This window comes from Chionomys nivalis, chromosome 16 (genome assembly GCF_950005125.1).
Source record: "Chionomys nivalis chromosome 16, mChiNiv1.1, whole genome shotgun sequence".
In the NCBI taxonomy this organism is placed as follows: domain Eukaryota; kingdom Metazoa; phylum Chordata; class Mammalia; order Rodentia; family Cricetidae; genus Chionomys; species Chionomys nivalis.
In genome coordinates, this window is record NC_080101.1 from 42984856 (window position 1) to 43005222 (window position 20367).

Sequence of the window (20367 nt, forward strand, 5' to 3'; positions counted from 1 at the left end):
AGTCCAGTCTCTACTAAGCCTTCCTCTGGTGTCTGTTTTGCTCTTTCTTTTATTCTTTCTTTCTTTCTTTCTTTCTTTCTTTCTTTCTTTCTTTCTTTCTTTCTTCCTTTTTTCCTTCCTTCCTTTCTTTTCTTTTCTTTTCTTTCCTCTCTTCTTTTTTTTTTCTTTTTAGACAGAGTTTCTCTGTGTAGCCCTGGCTGTTCTGGGACTCACTCTATAGACCAAGCTGGTCTCAAACTCACAGAGATCCACCTGCCTCTGCCTCCTGAGTGCTAGGATTAAAGGCGTCTGATGCACTATCATTCAGAAGGTTGTACTAATGAGCCCCACAAATTAAAATATCCACCTCACCTAAAATCCAGCAGGCTGTGAAGGTTTTGCATGAGGATGTGGTTGGGAAAATATCAAAGGAAGATTGTGTTATCATAAATGAAACCCAAGTTTCAATGTACATGATAGATTTACTGAAATGCAGTCTGCTTATAAACTTCCAGGCTTTTTGGCAGAGCTGAGTGGTTGTAACTGTGGAAGATGGGCGCTAGAGAATACCTGTGGAGTCCTGGTGTACTTACAGACAACAGAGAGAACTCTGACTCTAAGTCAAAGTTGTTTCTGATAAAAAAAAAAAAAAAAAAAAAAAAAAACTTTGAGAAAGGTAAGTAAGAAGGTGAGTGTCGGAAAACCCGAGAGGTTTTGGGCTAGCTGGGGACGTGCAGGGACACACAGCAGGGACTCACCAATAGAAGTGCTCTTCCACCATCTTGGTGACGGCTCTTGAGACGGCTCTTTCATGAGGGCCAAGGTTTTTGTTTAAGTTCACGCCAAGTTTCTCTTCCAGAAAGTCGATTATGAATTCTGTGCCAGACACTTTTTCATTGTTATATTCAATCCAAGGCATTTTCCCTTGAGCAGAGAGCTTTCCACCAAAATAGTTCTGGATAACATTTTTTAAAAAGGAGAAAAGCAATGTGTTTATGAATTTCCCTGGTTAGCAGAGACAAACATCCCAACCCTTGAATGTTTGTGCCCGTACTATCTACTCAAACGAGCTCAGCATATTAACTCTTTAAGATCATTACTCTAGAAGGGGAGAAGGAGAGACTTTTGCTGAACATCAAAATATTAATTTATTCCCATAGGTTCTACCATGAACTCAAATTCTATCTAGACTAGGGGAGTTAGGGAACTCTGAAGCACTGCAGTGTCTCCTAAAGGAAATTCATCGGGTTCCTGGTTTTCAGCCCAAACCTTTCATTTCTAGTCCTAGGGGTGGTACCCAGAATCTGTCCAGACAACCTCCATTCTGATCTATAAGGGTATTAGAAGCTTACAGTGTCTCAGAATATCTTGATCCAGAAAGGAGGTAGCCAGATCAAGTCACACAATTAATTGTTAAAATTACAGTAACGTGTGTTCTCTAATGTATAAAAAACAAAGACCTGAACCACATGAATGAGGGGATCCTCGAGAATTTCATGTCTTCAATCACATTTCTCAATAAATAAAGTCATTTAAACCTCAAAGTTGATTGTTAGAACTGTATCCACTGTTTTGCAGACTACACGACCTAAATCAATCTGATTGCCACAAACTCTTCCTCATACTTTGGACAAATAGGTAATGCAAACCCTGTTACATATTGGCAGATGTTAGCCCCTCTGAGAAAACAGGTACTCAACTGCATGGCAGGGATGTTAAATGGCCAACCACTTAAAAACCTCTGATGATGTCTTAAGTTAAACACACACCTCTCTTCACCTTTTTCTTAAAAAAAAAAAAATGTACTTATTGTTTTATGTGTATAAGTGTTTGCCTGCATGTATGTCTGCACCCCATGCATGCCTGGCTCCAGTAGAAGCAAAAGATATCATTAGATCCCTGGAAGTGGAGTTACAGACAGTTGTGAGCCTTCATGTGGGTGCTGGAAACTGAACCAGGATCCTCTGGAAGAGAAGTGTTAACTTAACTCAACTAAAAACCCATCTCTCTAGCCCCCTACAACTTTCTTCTAATTGAGCCAGTTCACCCCTAAGTATTTACCCAAAAGTCAGAAAGCATATAGCCATGCAAAGACATCTGAACAAAAGTTTGGGTGGAGAGATGTTTCTGTAGTTAAGAAAATGTAGTGTTCTTCCAGAGGACCTGGAATTTGGTTCTCACTGACTATAACAGGTGGCTCACAATCCACCTGTAACTCTATGCACATAGACATAAATCAAAATAAAATAAATATTTTAAAAATGCACAAACGTTTTTAATGATCAAAAACAGGAAACATGTTATTCAGAGGTAAATTAATAAACAAGTCTACAAACATACAATGGATTATTACTCTTGGAAAAAGAAAGAAAATGAACTACTTATACACAAATAATATAGATAACTGGGAAGTAATTTTGTGAGTAGAATTAGCCAGACTTAAAAGGACCACACGGGGCTGGGAAGACAGCTCAGTCAGTAAAGTGCTTGCTTTGCAAGCACAAGGACCCGTGTTCAAGCCACAAAATCCACATGGAAGGCCACAAGCGGAACTGGCAAGTGATCTCAGCCCCAGGCAGGCAGAGACAAGCAGAATCCTGGGGTTTGCTATCCAGCCGGCCTAGTCAAAATCATAAGCTCTGTGCTGGTTTGAATGGAGCTCAGGTGTTTGAACGCTTGGTCCCCAGTTAGGGGAACTCTTGAAGATTAGGAGAGGCTTTGCTGGAGCAGGTGTGATGTTGGGGGATGGCTTTGAGATTTCAACAGACTGCTGGTCCCTGTCTCTGTCTCTCTCTGTCTCTGTGTCTCTGCCTCCCCCCTCTCCCACATGCTGTCTGGGGATCAGCATATAATGTTCACAGTTACTGCTCCAAAACCACGTCTGCCTCCTTCCTGCCATGATGATCATGGACTAACCCTCTAATACTATATTCAAGCCCAATTAAATGTTAAATGTTTTCTTTTATAAGGGCTGCTGTGGTCCAGGGACACTTGCTCAACTATGTTCACAGCAGCATTATTCGCAATAATCAGAACCTGGAAACAACCTGGATGTCCCTCATCCGACGAATGGATAAGGAAAATGTGGTACATTTACACAATGGAGTATTACTCTGCTGAAAAAAAAAATGACCTCCTGAAATTTGCAGGCAAATTGATGGAACTAGAAAAAGGCATTCTGAGTGAGGTAGCCCAGACCCAGAAAGACAAACATGGTGTGTGTTCACTCATAACTGGATATTAGGAATAAAGTATAGGATAACCAACCTACAATCCACAGCCCCAGAGAGGCTAGATAACTAGGAGGGCCCAAAAAGGTATGCAAGGATTTCCCTGGGAAGGGGAAAAAGAAGCACTCTCCTGAGAAAATGAGAGGCCAGGGTTGGGGGAGTGGAGGGGAGGGGAACTTGAGGGAGCGGGTAGGATGCAGGAGGCAGGTTGCAGACAGGTTGAAGGGGAGAGTCAGGAAAGAGACTTCTTGATGGGGAGTCCATTTAGGTGTTAGGGAGAAATCTGATACCAGGGAAACCCCAGGGATCCACAAGGATGACCCCAGCTAAGACTCCTAGTGGAGAGGGTGCCTGAACTGGCCATCTACTCTAATCAGATGGGTGAGTACCCTAACTGTCATCGGAGGGCCTTTATCCCTTAACTGATGGAAGCAGATGCAGAGATCCACAGCCAAGCCCAGCTCTTGGGAGTTCTAAAGACAGGGAGGAGGGATTGTATGAGACAGGCAGGGCAAGGTCATACCGCAGATTCAGCAGCACAGAGACAGCTCACCTGAGCTCATGGGAGTTCATGGACTCTGAACCAACAGTTAGGGAGCCTGCATGGGACCAACCTAGGCCCTCTTCATGTGTGTGAGAGTTGTGTAGCTTGGTCTCTTTGTAAGGCTCCTAGAAGTGAGATCAGGAGCTTAGCTGAGGCTTTGCTGGCTTTGGTAACCTGTTTCCCATTCTGATTACCTTGTCCAACCTCATATAGAGGGGGAGCTTGGTCCTGCCTCAACTTTGTGCCACGCTTTGTTCCAGCCCTCAGGAGGCCTGCTACTTTCTGAGAGGAGAGGGAAGAGGAGTGGATGATGAGCAGATGGCAGGGGAGAGGGAACGGGAGAAGAGAGAGGGGGAACTGTGGTTACGATGTAAAATAAATGGGAAAAAAAGTTAATTAAATAAAAGAAAAAAAAGAGTTGCCATGGTCATGGTGTCTCTTCACAGCAGTAGAAGAGTAACTAAGACAACTCCAAGTCAGCAGGAGACGGCGTCTCAAAACTTAAGATAGACAGCAATGGAGAAAAACACCAACACCAATCTATGGCTTCTACAGGCCTCACACAAACAGGCACACACATGCTGGGCATGGGGGTGCAGACCTTTAATCCCAGCACTAGAGAGGCAGAAGTAGACAGATTTCTGTGAGTTCCAGGTCAGCACACATACAAAAGAAGTACATTGTAAATTATTCTTCTGAAACTCTTTAAAGTATAAACTAATCTCCAGTGACAGAAGATCTTTCCATGGTTGTTGAGGACAATGAAGGATGGGAGGAAGCGAACTTCCAAGAGGAAGATGAAAATTTGAGAAGAAAATGGATCCTTTCACTGTGTTTTGTTTTGAGACAGTCTCATGTAGCCCAGGCTAGCCTTGAATTCACCGTGTAGTTAAGACTAGCCCCGAACTCCGGGTCCTTCTGCTTCCAGCCCTAAGCGCTAGGATGAGAGATTTGCACCACCACCTGACTGGTCCCCTCACTCCTGATCGTGGCAATGCTTCCATAAGTACTTCCCTGGTTAAAAAAGAAAAAGAGTTATCAACACTCACACTTGAAACACGTGCAACTTTCTGCGTGTCAATTTTAGCTATATAAATTTGTGGGGTTTTCCTTTTAAGAGAAGATAGTATTAGATAAAATTTGGGATCTATCAGTCCTGAATATCTTTAAATGTGTCTCTAGAGGTCAGCAAAACCTTCCCATAAAAAGCCAAATAGTATATTCTTAAGACCGTAAAGTCTACTAAGAACGCAACACCACAGCAGACGCAGAAGAGCAGGCATGGGTCACCACAAGGGGGCGAATCTGACTGCTGCTTCCAACAAAACTCAGGACATTGAAATCTGAGCTTCATGTATTGATATGGGATGTCCTGAATATGTGTTGCTTTTATTGGGTAATGAATAAAGCTTTTGTGGCCAATGGCTTAGCAGAGTAAAGCCAGGCAGGACATGGACAGAGGACACAGAGTCAAGGAGACACCATGTGCCTGCCGATGAAGAATAACACCCAGAACCTTTCTGGTAGGCCACAGCTTTGTGGTGATACACAGATTAATAGAAATGGGTTATTTTAAGGTATAAGAGTTACTTAATAAGAAGTTTGAGTTAGTAGGCTAAACAGTGTTGTAATTAATATAGTTTCTGAGTGATTAATCGGGTCTTAGTGGACAGGCACAAAAAAGAGCAGTTTCTGACTACAATGTACAACAAAATATTTATTTACTCTCCCTCAAGTATTTAAATATGTATAAAGGTTTCTTCCTTCGCAGGCCTGATACGACAGCCCCTGCTGCAAAGACTGGCAGCTATCCACCTTATCTGCTAGAGAAAACAAGCTAAACCTAAGGCAGCATTCAGACCAAACCCTAGACAAGAAGACACCTTTTTGCAAAGGTGTATTATATCAGAAAATTCCAGAAAAGCACTAGCCAACTCTCCCTAGTATCCCAAAACTTCAAAAATTTCAGAACACAAAACAAAATGAAAATACTAAGGTTTGGTTATGGGGGGCCATGGGGATTAAGACCCAAATGTTAGAGAAGCCCAGAACAGACAGTGTCTTCTGGACAAGATAGGATAGGACCACAGTGTGCACAGGACCTGAAGAAGACACATCAGTCAACTGAGGCACAGTGGGAGTAGAGGCTGATGGGAGGAGCCACAGGGGATGGCTGAAGGTGAGGAACAGCAGTTTTCTTTAAGCATGTGGTCGCTGGGAAGTTGGCCATGTTGCAATGGATGACTCTGCACCCATGAGTAAATGGGACCCAACGAATTGGATTCAGTGTGGTATTTAAAAAAAAAAAATAGATTGAAGGGGGTGAAAAGGCAGATCTGGGAAAAGTTAGAGGAAAGATCTGAGGGTGAATATGATCTAAGTGTATTAAATGAATGTATGAAATTCTCAAAGAACTAATAAAAATTATTGTATTAAAGTCAATCATGTTGCGATTGGAAACATGACTTAGTAGTTAAAATACTGACTGCTCTTTAAGAGGACCTGGGTTCAAGTCCCAGAACTCATATGACATTTCACATCCATCTGTAACCCCAATCCCAGAGGATCTAATGCCCTTTTCTGACCTTCACAAACACCAAACACACATACATACATGGTCCATAGACATAAATACAGGCCAAATACCCATAAGCCAGATTAGGGACATATGTATTTTTAAATCATTCAACTTGCTTTTGCCTAAATCACACCAAAATGTGTATGTGCCTTTCCCAGTGACACATGTTGCCTCAGTGAATAACAACAGAAGATGGCAACTCTCTAAAGCAAGTCTCTGTCTAGGAGCTGCCGTTCCTACAAAATGTGAATGATACACTCTAGAGTATGCCCTGCTTCTGAGATCTCAGTGAGATCACAGGGTCATGGTGACAGGGCAGGCTTGTGCTCACAAGCTTGGACTGAGTTTCAGGGTCCTGGACTTGTTGAACTGGTAGGTGATCTTACCTTCTTTTTTAAAGATTTATTTATTATGTATACAACATTCTGCCTCCATGTTCACCCGCATGCCAGAAGAGGGCACCAGATCTCCTTACAGATGGTTGTGAGCCACCATGTGGTTGCTGGGAATTGAACTCAGGACCTCTGGAAGAGAGCAGTCAGTGCTCTTAACCACTGAGCCATCTCTCCAGCCCCATGATCTTACCTTTTCAGAAGACGCAAAAGCAGTGTAAACTAGCTAAATGCCACTTAGCACTATCTTGGATAGACTGATCTCTGTTCATAGAGTCTTGATGCTTCATCTCATTTCTTATTAACAAATGAAATTAGGCTTACCCTGAAAAAGAAATGTAACTAAACAGATCGCCTATGCACCATGTATATATGTAATATACTCTATGCTAAGAACCTTTGGCCCTATACTGCTATATAGTAAACAACTTGTACAAGCATACATGGCCACTACCTAGACATTATCCTTAATGCTAACTAAAAGAAACATCACACATCTGTTGTGGAATATTGTTTACACTGTGAAGATGTGTCTTTGCCAAGATGCCTTCTGTTTGGTTTGATTAAGAGCAGAATGGCCAATAGCTAGGCAGGAAGAGGTTAGGCAGGACTTCCAGGGACAGAGAGGACTCTGGGAAGAAGAAAGGCAGAGTCACCATCCAGACTTGGAGGAAACAGGAGGTACAATATAGAAGAGAGATAATGCCACATGGCAAAATGTAGATTAATATAAATTGGTTAATTTAAGTTATAAGAGCTAGTTGAGTCAAGCCTAAGCTAAAGACTGAGCTTTCATAATTAATATAAGTCTCTGTGTGGTTATTTGGGAGTTGGCTGGTGGGACAGAAAAAGACTCATTACACACATCTCTGAAAGTTACTAGGGCACCTGACATTCATGCAATTTGTATTCTAGAGGTGTAAAATCCCCATACCACACAGCCTCTGCTTCCAGTTTCTCTTGCTTGACTGGTATCCTCCTAACATATCCATTCTAGACTCATCCCTTCAAAGGTAATCTAGCCTTAACAAAGCCACCAGAAGGAACTCTTTACACTGCAAATGAGGGCAAATATTCTTCCTCAAAATCATCAAGTGGTAATTAAGCATGGTAGCATATGCTTGTATCCCTGCACTAAGAAGACTGAAGCAGGAGGATCACTTTAAGACTAGGGTCTGCTTGGGCAACATAGTTGAGTTCAAGACCAGTCTTACTATGCACTCAAGAAGATCAGAGTTCAGATTCCCAGACTCATGTAAATGCTGGGTGGGCATGGCAGCTCACCTATAATTCCAACCTTGGAGATGGAGACAGCATCCCAAAGCTGGTGAGGGAGACTAGGCAAGTCAGCAAGCTCGGGGTTTGATTGAAAGGTCCCGCCTTGGTGAATAAGGTGGAAGAGCAATCAAGGAGGATTCCCATTATCAACCTTGGGCCTCCAAAAACAAACCCTCGCACTGACACCACACACACACCCCAACAATGCATACACATTCACAGGCACAGTACACATGCACACATGAAAACAGAACAAAATTTAAAAGCTGAGGCTGTAATTCATCACAGATCTCTTTGTCTCACATACATAGGCCCTTGGTTGCCCCCGGCAACCTCCTCTCACAAGAAACAAATTCCAGTGGCAACCGTACACTCACACCACACAGCAACTGCCACCTGCCAGCCTCCACTTCCACACCCAACCAGATCACTCTGCATAGTCGCCACTTTTATATGAACCCCTCCCCCCATCCTCTGCAATATTCTGGCCTCCTAAACAATTTTGTTCAAATTTCACCATAATGAATTACTTACCCTGGATGAAACCATTATCTGTCCTTTCTTTGGCTTCCACTAAACAGTGTACATGCTCCTCCCCTAAAGTAGAACTGTTCCCGTATCTTCCCCTAGACCATGCTCTCCCCTGGACTCTTGGTACACGTTTGTGTGACTTGCATTCTCCTACAGAAACATCTGGGCATAGTGGTGCATGCCTTTAATACCACCAAAGGGGAGGCAGAAACAGGAAGATCTCTGTGAGTTTGAGGCCAGCCTGGTATACATAGTGAATTCCAGTACAGTCAGGGCTACATAGTGAGATCCTTTTCAAAAAACAAAATGAACAAAAACACTACAGAAATAAAAATTAGAGATCAATTCTGGAAATGATTAACTCAAGTTATGTTTTCCATAATCAATTTTTGCTTTACAGCCAAAAAGCAGGAGACAGCATTTTAGAGACAATTATAGGTTTCTTAGATCTGATTATACCTAAGTATGATACTGCCACTGTCATCACCGCCATTTTGACATGAAGAATTTCAAAGCCTAAGAGGGATTTCTGACTTGCTAAACTGGCCACTAAATCTACAGCTTAACTGCTATCCACTCTAGAAGGAAGTGAAAAATCACTGCACTCCAGAACTACCCCAGACACCTTCCACTGGCGACATTCAAAACAATCTGACTACCTTCTGAAAACTGCAACACATTGGGAAAAGCCTATGTATCTACTGTATATTGTAGTTCTGTAGAAAAACTGTATCTATTTGGGAAATATGCATGTTAAAGCATTTAAAGCGAAGTGTCATAATTTCTGCACAGTACTTCCAAATGATGCACCCAAACATGTTTCTAAAAGAAGAGTAAAGCAAAGGAAGCCAAATACTAACCATAAGTGGATCTTTGGCGAAGGACTGGGGGTGCTCATTATGCTAGTCATGAAGTTGTCCATAGATGAGAGATAATCAAGTCAAGAGATGGAAAGACAGGATGAGAAAATAAGTAGAACATCGGCAGTGAAGCCTAAGAACCATGATGAGGGCTTTAGCCCCTGCCCAGTACAAATTCCTGGACAGGAAAGCCAATATCCCTCATAGGAGATCTAAAAACAAAGCACTAGACCTCCAAGAAGTATAACCACCACAAGAGAAAAGAAACACGCTGAATATAGGCGGCATGAAGCAGAAATACTGGAACAGACCAGTATTTTAGGTAGCAGAATAAATATACTCCCACACATAAAGGGAGATATTAGGAAAACTGATTAAAGAAACACACTTTTTAAGAAAAAAGTCAACTTTAGTCAACTGTCGACCAAGAATGGCGATACACACCTGTACTAGGAAGAAAAAGACAAGAGGAAAAACCAACCAAGGCAACACAGAAACCATCTGAAAAAGAAAGAACACAACAGAAAAAAACACACGCAATGATGGGCTGGAGAGATGGATCAACAGTTAGGAGAACCCAAGTGTGATTCCCACCACCTACATCGGGCAGATCACAACTACACCTGTAAGTACAACTTCAAAGGATCACCCGAGTCCTCCCCCAAGCACCTGTATGCACACATGCACACCCCAACCACACAGGCACACCTAATTAAAAACTAAAACAATAAAACTTAGAAAAATTAATGGTTACGAAAACAGAACACTGCATTGCATTGGAAGCTCGACAAGAGGAAAGTTCCGCATAGAAGCAGAGAATTGCAGGACGACGCAGAGACAGGAAATAAAAGCAGAGATCCAGACAACAGGAAACAGGCAGGAAAAGTTATTAAAGGGGATATTTTAAGAATATTGATCATTAGTTTCCTCAGAATTTAAAAAAAGCACATAATCCATCTCACTCCAGGCAGAGTGGCTCTTTCCAAGAAAACAAATGATAACAAATGTTGGAAAAAAAATACAGAGAAAGAGCAAGACTTAAGCACCGCTGGAGTGGATATAAATTGGTGCAGCCAATATGCAGAATGAAGGTGTCTGACAATATGTGAATGGATAAGGAAAATATGTACACAGTGGGGTTTCACTTAGCCATAAAGAAAAATGAAATTGTGTCAGTTACTGGAAAATGGATTGAACTGGAAATCACTGTGGTAAGTGAATCACACCAGACTCAGAAAGACCAAGTTCACATTTTCTTACATATGAAAAAAATCTAGATTTAAATTGATACATATACATGCATTTGTGTGTGCCACGAAACTAAGAGAGAGGACCATGACAGGGGAAGAGATCTGAAACAGAATGCTGACGAAATAGAGGGTAATGGAATTCATGTGGCTTGAATACTGGAGGAGGAGACTATTTGGGGAGAAGAATTGGACCATCAAGAGAGTAGAGGAAGCCGGGCGGTGGTGGCGCACGCCTTTAATCCCAGCACTTGGGAGGCAGAGGTAGGCGGATCTCTGTGAGTTCGAGACCAGCCTGGTCTACAAGAGCTAGTTCCAGGACAGGCTCCAAAGCCACAGAGAAACCCTGTCTCGAAAAACCAAAAAAAAAAAAAAAGAGAGAGTAGAGGAGCAGTGGAGGGCAGGGTCAAATTAAACAAAGTATAATAATGACACACGTGTAAGAATATGTATACTTTGTTTAATTTGGCCCAACAAACTACTAAGAAAAACAACAGCAAACCCAAGCCAGCCTCTCTAGTTCTAAACTATGCATCTTCGTGGAGTCAGATTTTCTTCATCAATTTCTGACATTAGCCAAAATAAAATATTGAATATAAAAGCAGATATGAGACTATGGCATTTACCCAATAAGCTAGAAATAAAATAGATTTATAAAAATGCAAGAAAGTTACTTTTTTCAGGAAATGTTTTTATGTTTGAAAATTCGATTATTGTCCTAAGAAATGTCATTTACGCCCATGTGTATTAGTCTTGTTATCTTTTTTTTTTTTTTTTGTTTTTTTTTTTTTTTTTTGGTTTTTCGAGACAGGGTTTCTCTGTGGCTTTGGAGCCTGTCCTGGAACTAGCTCTTGTAGACCAGGATGGTCTCGAACTCACAGAGATCCGCCTACCTCTGCCTCCCAAGTGCTGGGATTAAAGGCGTGCGCCACCACCGCCCGGCTAGTCTTGTTATCTTAAAGATTCAAAAGATATAATTATGTTTAATAAAAGAAAGAAAATGAGATAATGAAATCCTTTGCTTTCTATGTTAGCTTTAAGAATTATTGAAAAGACTAAAGATACATAAGAACTAATATTGGAAGTGTTTAAAAAGAACCAGAGGGGCACGGTACTTTGAAAACTAAAACCTTTTTAAATGTGATCCTTTGTAATATACATACCTAATAATATAGCCTCAAATATATAAGCAGTATTAAAATGCTGATAGAAGAGCAAAATAGACACCAATCAACGAAGACTTAAATGTTTTATCCTTTCAGAGACTAAGAGGCAAAGCAAAAAAATGCAGCTCTAAATAACACATTCAATATCTCCAAGCAAGGAAACACATAAATAGCTCCATGCTGATAAGATTTTATAAATTATTCTCCATTATGTAAGAGAAAATAACCACACACTTGAATAAAGTCTCAGTAAACTGAAGGACTTGGTATCACAGAGATTATTTTCTCTGACCATAATATCAAAACCCATTATAGAAACAAAGCTTCAACAAATTTACCTACAGATAGAACTTGTTAAAAAAGGAAAACATAAGGGAAAACATAAAGCTATACAGAGAAGCCGGGCGATGGTGGCGCACGCCTTTAATCCCAGCACTTGGGAGGCAGAGGCAGGCGGATCTCTGTGAGTTCGAGACCAGCCTGGTCTACAAGAGCTAGTTCCAGGACAGGCTCCAAAACCACAGGGAAACCCTGTCTCGAAAAACCAAAAAAAAAAAAAAAAAAAAAAAAAAAAAAAAAAAAAAAAAAGCTATACAGAGAAACAACAACAACAGCAAAATCACATCAAAAGTATTAGCTAGCTTCTGCATTACTGAGGGGAAAATGGATACCTTCAAATACAAACTTTTGTTTATTCTTTTTTTTTTTTTTTTTTTTTTTTGGTTTTTCGAGACAGGGTTTCTCTGTGGTTTTGGAGCCTGTCCTGGAACTAGCTCTTGTAGACCAGGCTGGTCTCGAACTCACAGAGATCCGCCTGCCTCTGCCTCCCAAGTGCTGGGATTAAAGGCGTGCGCCACCACCGCCCGGCTGTTTATTCTTTTTTAATGGAATAATGTTTATCCCTATATTGGGGAAGATTTGTAAATCATATATATATATATATATATATATATATATATAACTGAAGTTTAGAATATGGGTTATATAAAATATATAAAATAACCCATATTCTAAACTTCAGTAATTAGGTATAATTAAGAGTTTGGCTTATTTTCTTTTTCTCATGGTGTGAAAATACTTGCAAATCACTTACTTCTTATGAGTGTGTATGTATGTGTAGGCATGTATATACAACTGTGTCTTTCTTTTTCTTTCTTTTTTCTTAAATTTTTTTAGCTTATGTGTCAGTCTTTTGCCACATGATTGACTTGATGCATGAGGTCAGAAGGGGACATGGGATGCCCTGTAACTGGAGTTACATATGATACATGAACCACATGTAGGTGCTGGGAACCGAACCAAGATCCCTTACAGGAGTCACTACTGAGCAACTCTCCAACAACCTTTGCCTCTTTTAGCGCTGAAATGAACAGATACTTCCTTGAAAGCCACTTGAGCAAAACATGGAAAAATTCAAAAATATATTCGAAGCCCAGAACTATAGCTAAGTGGTAGAAACCTTGTCTAGTACACATCTAATACACTTAAATCCTTGCCAAACTGTCTTTTTTCAAATATCCACCCAATGCCTGCTGTGCCCTCCAAACCCACACTCATGAAGGACAAAATGATAAATGAAAATCTAAAAGAAAAGTCCCACCAGGAAGTGGTACACTCACATTTCTCATTTGTTGCCCAGTAAGCCTACCCAAACCTCTATCCTAAGGACAGATTAAAAGAGATACCATGATTCCTTCATTAAAACTGGTGTAAAAAGAAATCAAAGACCCTGGAATCAAGCATCTCTCTCTTACCAAACACTGGGCACTGTTACCTTCAGACCCTTCTACTCTGACACCCATTTGTGTGACATTAACTACACCCCCTCTATGTGATATTGAGATCCATAAGAATAAAACATATTTGCAAACAAGTACCTGATAGGGTAGGTCAGCCATTCTTAAGTAGGTTTCCATTTTCAGACAGAAAGGAGATAAGCTAGGGACACCATTATTAGGTCTTGCGAACTGATGTAAAATAATAGCATCCTTGGAGTCAAGCTCTTGCTGTTTCCTGTCAAAACCAAAACAGAAATAAAGAACAACCTACATGTTAGCTTTGTGTTGTTGCCTTAGGGCCTCAAGGGGACCCTGTAGAGTTGGAGTCCTCCATGAACAAACGGAAGTGTGTGTGCAGGTCTTACCTCATCCCCTGTTTAGAGAACAGAAGCATAATGGACAGCGTCTCTGGAAAGTAATTACAAATCAACTTGCTTCCATTACATGCAGCCTATGGGCAAGAGGATTACCTTCAGGTTTCCTCCAAGAGGAGGCGTTTTGGGTTTACTATGTGTTCCATCTGATTCTGCAGCATTCTGATTTCAAGGGTATTATCTCATTTAATTTTCAAAACAACCTTATGAAGTAGACATATTGCATATATTTTATGGATGCAAGTTCTAGAAGGTGAGCATAGTACGTCAGGCCCTTAATGCTAGCTCTCAGGAGGCTAAAAAAGAAGGATCACACAGTTATGGCCTGCCTGAGCTACAGAGAATGCAGGGTGCAGAGATAGTCACGTTGTTAGTACATTGCAGAACTGGACAGAGCCTATGTGCCTGCCTTATACAACACATCGGAACAGACCCTTCCCAGTACAATGAGGTGATAACCGGATGGGTGTGCTGCGGCATGATGCATACCTACGGGGAGTCTGATACCAAACATTCTATTTCTTTTTCTATATTGATAATCACCAGAATTAAATAAAACAGTATCTGTAAACATTTAGTAAGCTATTAAGCATTGAAAGTGTGGAGGAGGCATCGCTTCTCGGCCTTTTGGCTAAGATCAAGTGAAAGTGTGGAGGAATTTATTTTTACACAACAAGATATTGTTTTGTTCACATACAAACTCTTCCCAGTTCACCAAATCTGACTCAATAAACTCCATGAAAACCTATTACAATTCCATCTTTTTGTCTGCCTAGCTTTTCCCAGTCAGATGAACTCCATTGTCAAGGCTTGACCCTCCCTAAGTCTCTACTTTCCTCTCCACGGTCCGGCTTAATTCCGCACCGACTTCTGGCCAAGCAGGCATGGCTTGTCACCTTCACTGCACGGTGCTCGCCAGCTTCAGCATCACCACTTCCTAAAACAAGTTCTCTTGAGGTTCACCAGCCAGGGGCCTAATCAATTTAAAGAACTCAGAATGACTCGTTCTGAAATTATAAGCTAAAAAATTAAAATATTTACTATAAAACAAAGGTTTTCCTTGATAGGAAATGTGTGGGAGGGCATATATTAAAATCCAGGACTTATTTGGACTATTGGTAGACAACACAAACTCTACAATTCACAACTGACTTTACCCAATAAAATAATTCACAATACAAAGTAGTGTTTTGTGTAAATTAGCAGGTCAAAAGTTTAAGAACTAAAAGGCAATAAATATGAAATCCTCTGCCCTACTGGCCAGAAGAATTGAATTCTAAAGGTTCACTTAGGCATCTCATAGTCAAAATAGATGCTGATCAGATGCCAGCGTGCTAACGACTTTATAGACACGATCCATATTAGCCCACTTATCTCTGATAATAGCACTCTAAAGTGGGGACTCTTAAAGTTTAAATTTGGGACACCAGACTAACATTTTGTAGTAGACAGGAAACTTGAAAGTCAGAAGGTAACTTGCCCAAGGAACACCAATTTCAGATCAAGCTACTGTCAGGCCATGCCTGGTGGTAGACCCCAGCTATTCAGAAGGCAAGAAAACTACAAGTTCAAGGCTAGCCTAGGCAACTAAGCTAGACCATGTCTCAAAAGCAAAAACAAAAAAAGGAAAGAAAGGAAGGAAGGAAGGGAGGGAGGGAGGAAGGGAGGGAGGGAGGGAGAGAGAGAGAGAGAGAGAGAGAGAGAGAGAGAGAGAGAGAAAGAAAGAAAGAAAGAAAGAAAGAAAGAAAGAAAGAAAGAAAGAAAGAAAGAAAGAAAGAAAAGAGAAAATGGCAAAAGTGAAGTGAGGTGATGAGGACATAATTCTGTGCTGGGATACTTGGCATCCAATCCCTAGTACAAATGAAAAAAAAAGTATTATGTATCAAGTTTGAAATAACTCCAGATCCCAAAATTCCAAAGAAAAGAAAACTGGCAATTCCTTGGTTAGTTCTATTAACCCAGCCAGTGTGGCTCAGCTTGCTAGTGATGGCTAATCTTTATAGAATGCCCATATGACAAACTGTCCTACATAGTTCACATGTGTTTACATATTAAGTCAACTGGAAAAGGAAGACCACTATTATTATTTCTACTCTATAGATGATACTAATTAAGAAGTTATTAGCATCAACAGTGTCTGGTTGGCTAAATACAGAAGCAAATTTGAACCCAGATAATCCAGCGGCTCCATGGGCCTCCTATTTGTCAGGACCCATACCCTAGTTTAGGGTCAGATAGTTGAGTTGCTTCCTGTGCAGTTTGTTTCATAAAATGACCTTAGAGTGAGATCTGAAAAGAGAACACCTGCAGAGGCCAGCTGGCCCACCTAATAAGAGACTAACTAGGGCCTGCCCTGCTCTAACGACACCACAGATGATCGTGCCTCTGTGACAGGCATGAGTCACTTGTGGAGATCAGATAGGGACCCTTCAGCTGGAGTACCAAAGCGCAGATGAACTCCGGGGAATGAAGACATTATTTAGTCATTCCGCTTACAAGCAAATATCCAGATGCCTGAGTGAATGTATTATAGATGCCAGGCCATCTCCACTTGAGGAAAACAAAGGGTTAAGACAATAATCATTTAAATATATAACAGTAGAGAAAATACAGATACCCAAAATAATATCCCAGACAAGTACCCACGCTTCCCCCTAGAAATAAATACGTTGGTTATACTCATTAATTAGGCTTCTTAAGTGGCCTGACAATTTCATTTTCTCATGAGACAAAGTCACAGACTAAGGTTAACCTGGGCAGCAGAAAGTCCAGGCACGGTAGGGAAGGCTTGAGAGCTGCCAATGACAGTGGGAACATTTCACATTATGTTTGCCTCCCACACATTTCAGATGTTGATTTGTTTTTCTGCCTACACTGTACAGACAGTTGAAGCTTAGATTACAGCGAGTGGCAGTTTTCCTGTCCTGTACCCTCTGAAGCCTGTCTTCAGTGCTCCTATCTGTCCCTCACCTCTCTGCTCTTGGAAGCTAGCAGAAAGCTGCATCTTGACCACAGGCCTGTCTTCCTAGGAAATACCCCTGTTCTTCTCTTCTCTCCCCCAACAAAACACCTCAAACTGAGCCCTTTCTCACAAGCAGCTAGGCTCCATACTGGAACCTTAGCCTCACTCCTGTTTCTTGGGCAGGTTCCTTAACCTCATTCTCCTCTTGAGTGGTAGTTCTTAAAGACACTTGCAATCACACGCACAGAGTCCTACCAAGTTCCGAAAACTTTGGCAGCCTTCTTTCAGCTTGTATTATAATAAGGTTTATCAATACATTTCTCAAGAAACAAAAGTAAATGAACTGGGGTCTTAAAACATCTTGATCCAAGGAAGTATCCAGATCTGAGATTTGTGGTCACCATAACGGGCAAGCACCTAACCTGGGCAGAGGACTGAAAAGTGTCCAGGATCCTAAGCTTCCAGGGCGTGGTCTTTTCCAAAGTGAGCTCCCAAGGCCCCATTATTTCTGCAAGGTCATCTAGGCCACATTTTAGATTCAATTATATGGAGCCTTCGCTCTCCACAACTGGGAAAATGTCGGGAAGCTGCATGGTGCAGGGTCAGTCCCCACAGGCTTTGGATTGAAATAGAACCGGGAAAGAACTAGCTACAGTTTAAAGTGCTGCAGAGGTGTGTGCGAGTTCTCTATATGGACAGAATCTGACTTGAAATAGAGTTCTAAGGCGGCACACATGGGGAGTAATCTTGGAGACATTTCACTTTAAAACTTTTGTATTTGGTTCAAGTAGATTCGAGACAATGCAACAAATGAGATGTAGCGAGCTTAAACCTCCCACTCAGTCTTCCACTGTGGCTAAATAATAGGAAAGCCAACACAATTTCTCAGACCTAGCTGATTTCTTACCCTCTCAGAACCAACAAACAGTGTGAACACTGTCGGGCTATCACAGCATCCTCCTGGAGCACCCGTTAGCCCACTGGAGGTCACCAGCCACTTTATAACCTAGCACGGTGTGTCTTTACTCACTATATTCTAGTCACCACATCTTTGCCCCTCCAGAAAATACTGGGCAGAAGAGAAAGGCTGAACTACTGAAAACTGTTCGGCCTCCAATAATCTCCAGTGACTGGGGACCCAAATGCAGGGAAATTTTAACCATAAATGGACGTAACAGTTAACCAAAGACTTTCTGGGTATCCTGTGGTATCACCTACTCCGCTAAAGACCTATGGCACGACCAACACCAGGGGGCCTCCGTTTATTGTTAAGTTTCAAGTCAGCCCTGTACACATTCTGCGGCAGGCAGCCATGAAACTGTTTACAGCCGAGGGATACTCCCTGTTATGGCAAGTACCCCATGTGCTAATGCTGCCCTCGGACCTCCTACCCGTGCACACAACAATGGCATTTAAACCTGAAGGCACTTACAGTTCCATACCAGATAAGAAGGTAAGCTGGTTAAGGCTGCATCAAAACTAAACAAGGGCTACTTAGCCAAGCATCTTTAACAGCGACTGGAGGTTCCAAGCTTCTGCAACTGCAGCCTCTTAACGATGTTGACATTTAGAGAGGAGTAAGGGAGAACTAAGCTTTTATGTAGAGATGAGGTTAATACTTAATATTCCAGCATTGTTACCCATAAACCAATTAGGCGTTTATAAAAGTGTACCTTCGTATTTCTGCAGAGCTTCATTCTACTGCTGCAAAGGCATTGATTGCAGTTAGAATCTTTCTATGGGGCTTTAACAGGCTGTTTTGATCCATAGCGAGGAGTGACTCACAGCACTTTGCTTTTAGCATCCAAATGCTAGAAGACAAATGCTTTCCCCTCCCAATTTAATTCTCCCATCAACTCTAAATGACCCCTCACAAGTGGCCAGGTGACCATGAAACCCTTAGAGGGAAGAAGATGAGAAAGGACGCTTGGATCTTTGGGCGGCAGGACCGAGGGGCTGGCCCCGGACCCCCCTTCGCGCCAGCCCTCTCTGGGCCAGATGCCCCTGTGGGCGCCCGCGTGTGGGGGTCCCTCTCTGCGGCTCACCTAATGACCAGGAGTTCGTGGAGCAGATACGCAGCCGCGGCCAGCAAAGCTCCCCCGGTCAAATAAAGGGTTTTCTTCCACCAGGGATCCGAGCCCAGCCCTGCCATGATCCCACCGTAATCCTGCAAAGGGAAAGCGATGATGTCCCCATAAAAGGAGAAGGGCTCCTCGGACCCGGCCCACCAGCCGAAGAAAGAGACGCTCTGGTTCCAGCTCAGGTCCACCACGCACGGCCTGGACGAGGCAAAGCCAACCCCCCAGTGCATGCTGCGCGGCTGGCTCCGGGCGCCCCTCCCAGGGCCCTCGCAGCCCGCATGGGAAAGGGCCGGCGCCCGGGCGGGCTCAGCGGTGCGCGGGGGGCGCGGGCGACAGCGGCGGCGGCAGAAGGGCGCGGACAGAGGGCCGAGGGCCGGGCTGGCGGGGCCCCGGAGCCCTGAGAGGCAGCGGCGGCCGCCGGCCTCCCTGGCCGAGGCCTCTCGCAGCCGCTCTTTGTGTCGGCGCGTGGAAAGGGCCACGTGATGTCATTGCTCCCCTGGGCCGGGCAACAGAGGCGGGATAAAGTCACCTACCCCGCGCCCTGCCCCCCGCCCCGCATCTCGGCGATGCTCTGCCTCCGTTTGCTCGGGGACAACTGCAGGGCTGGCCGCCGGGGCTCGGGGAGGCGGGTGGCCTGGGAAGCTGTGACTGCGGCTAGGCCGAGCCCGCAGCCGCCGCCCTCAGTGGCGCCCGTTCCCGCAGGCGCCGTGCGGGGCGGGCGCGGTACTCACCTGCCCTGAGCCGCCGGCCGGAAGCGTCAGGCGGGGGCAGGTTAAGATCAGGAGAGTCTGGCCATCAGGAAACCTCTGCTCAGGAGGGCACAGACACCTAAGTCTGGGCAGGGTGCCGACGTTGAAGAGATGTCTGCCTTGACAAATAACAGCAGAAAGGACTCTAGGTGAGAAATCTTCCCTCTCACTGTTTGTCTTTGCCCCTCAGAAACTGTTAGCAAGGATATCACTGATGCATGCTTTGTCGGTCTCCTTTCCCTTTGGTGCAGAACAATTATAAAATAAGCAACTGTGTATTCAGTGGTTTCCCCTACCCTGGATAACACTAAGGAGATTATTAGGAACTGAATTTAGGGCCTTATACATACATACATACATACATACATACATACATACATACATACATACATGTTTGTATGTAGAGCAAGTGCTCTACCAACAAACTATGTTCCTCCCTGCCCTTTAAGTCCTTAAGCGCAGAGAACAAAACCGTGTCTTATAGAAGTTTGTGATTTGTGCACGAATTCTAACCAAAGCATGGGCAGTTTCAGTTTAGAAGAAATAAAATTAAAACATTAAAAAAAAAAAGTAAGATTCTTCACAATTAAAATGCAGGTGTGAAATTAAGAACACATT

The 20367-nt window shown here is 42.8% G+C and overlaps 1 protein-coding gene across 1 annotated transcript in view; it reads right to left on the reverse strand.

Annotated features, from left to right (window-relative positions):
* Faxc (failed axon connections homolog, metaxin like GST domain containing) overlaps positions 1–19793 on the reverse strand; it is a 72475-nt gene extending 52682 nt beyond the window's left edge. The window contains exons 1-3 of the mRNA XM_057790347.1: positions 18965–19793; positions 13683–13818; positions 738–934 (exon numbers count right to left, since the gene is read on the reverse strand). Coding sequence (XP_057646330.1) covers positions 738–934; positions 13683–13818; positions 18965–19230 — 599 coding nt within the window. The 5' untranslated portion in view covers positions 19231–19793. The remainder of the gene's footprint in view (positions 1–737; positions 935–13682; positions 13819–18964) is intronic.
* Positions 19794–20367: the final 574 nt, after the last annotated feature.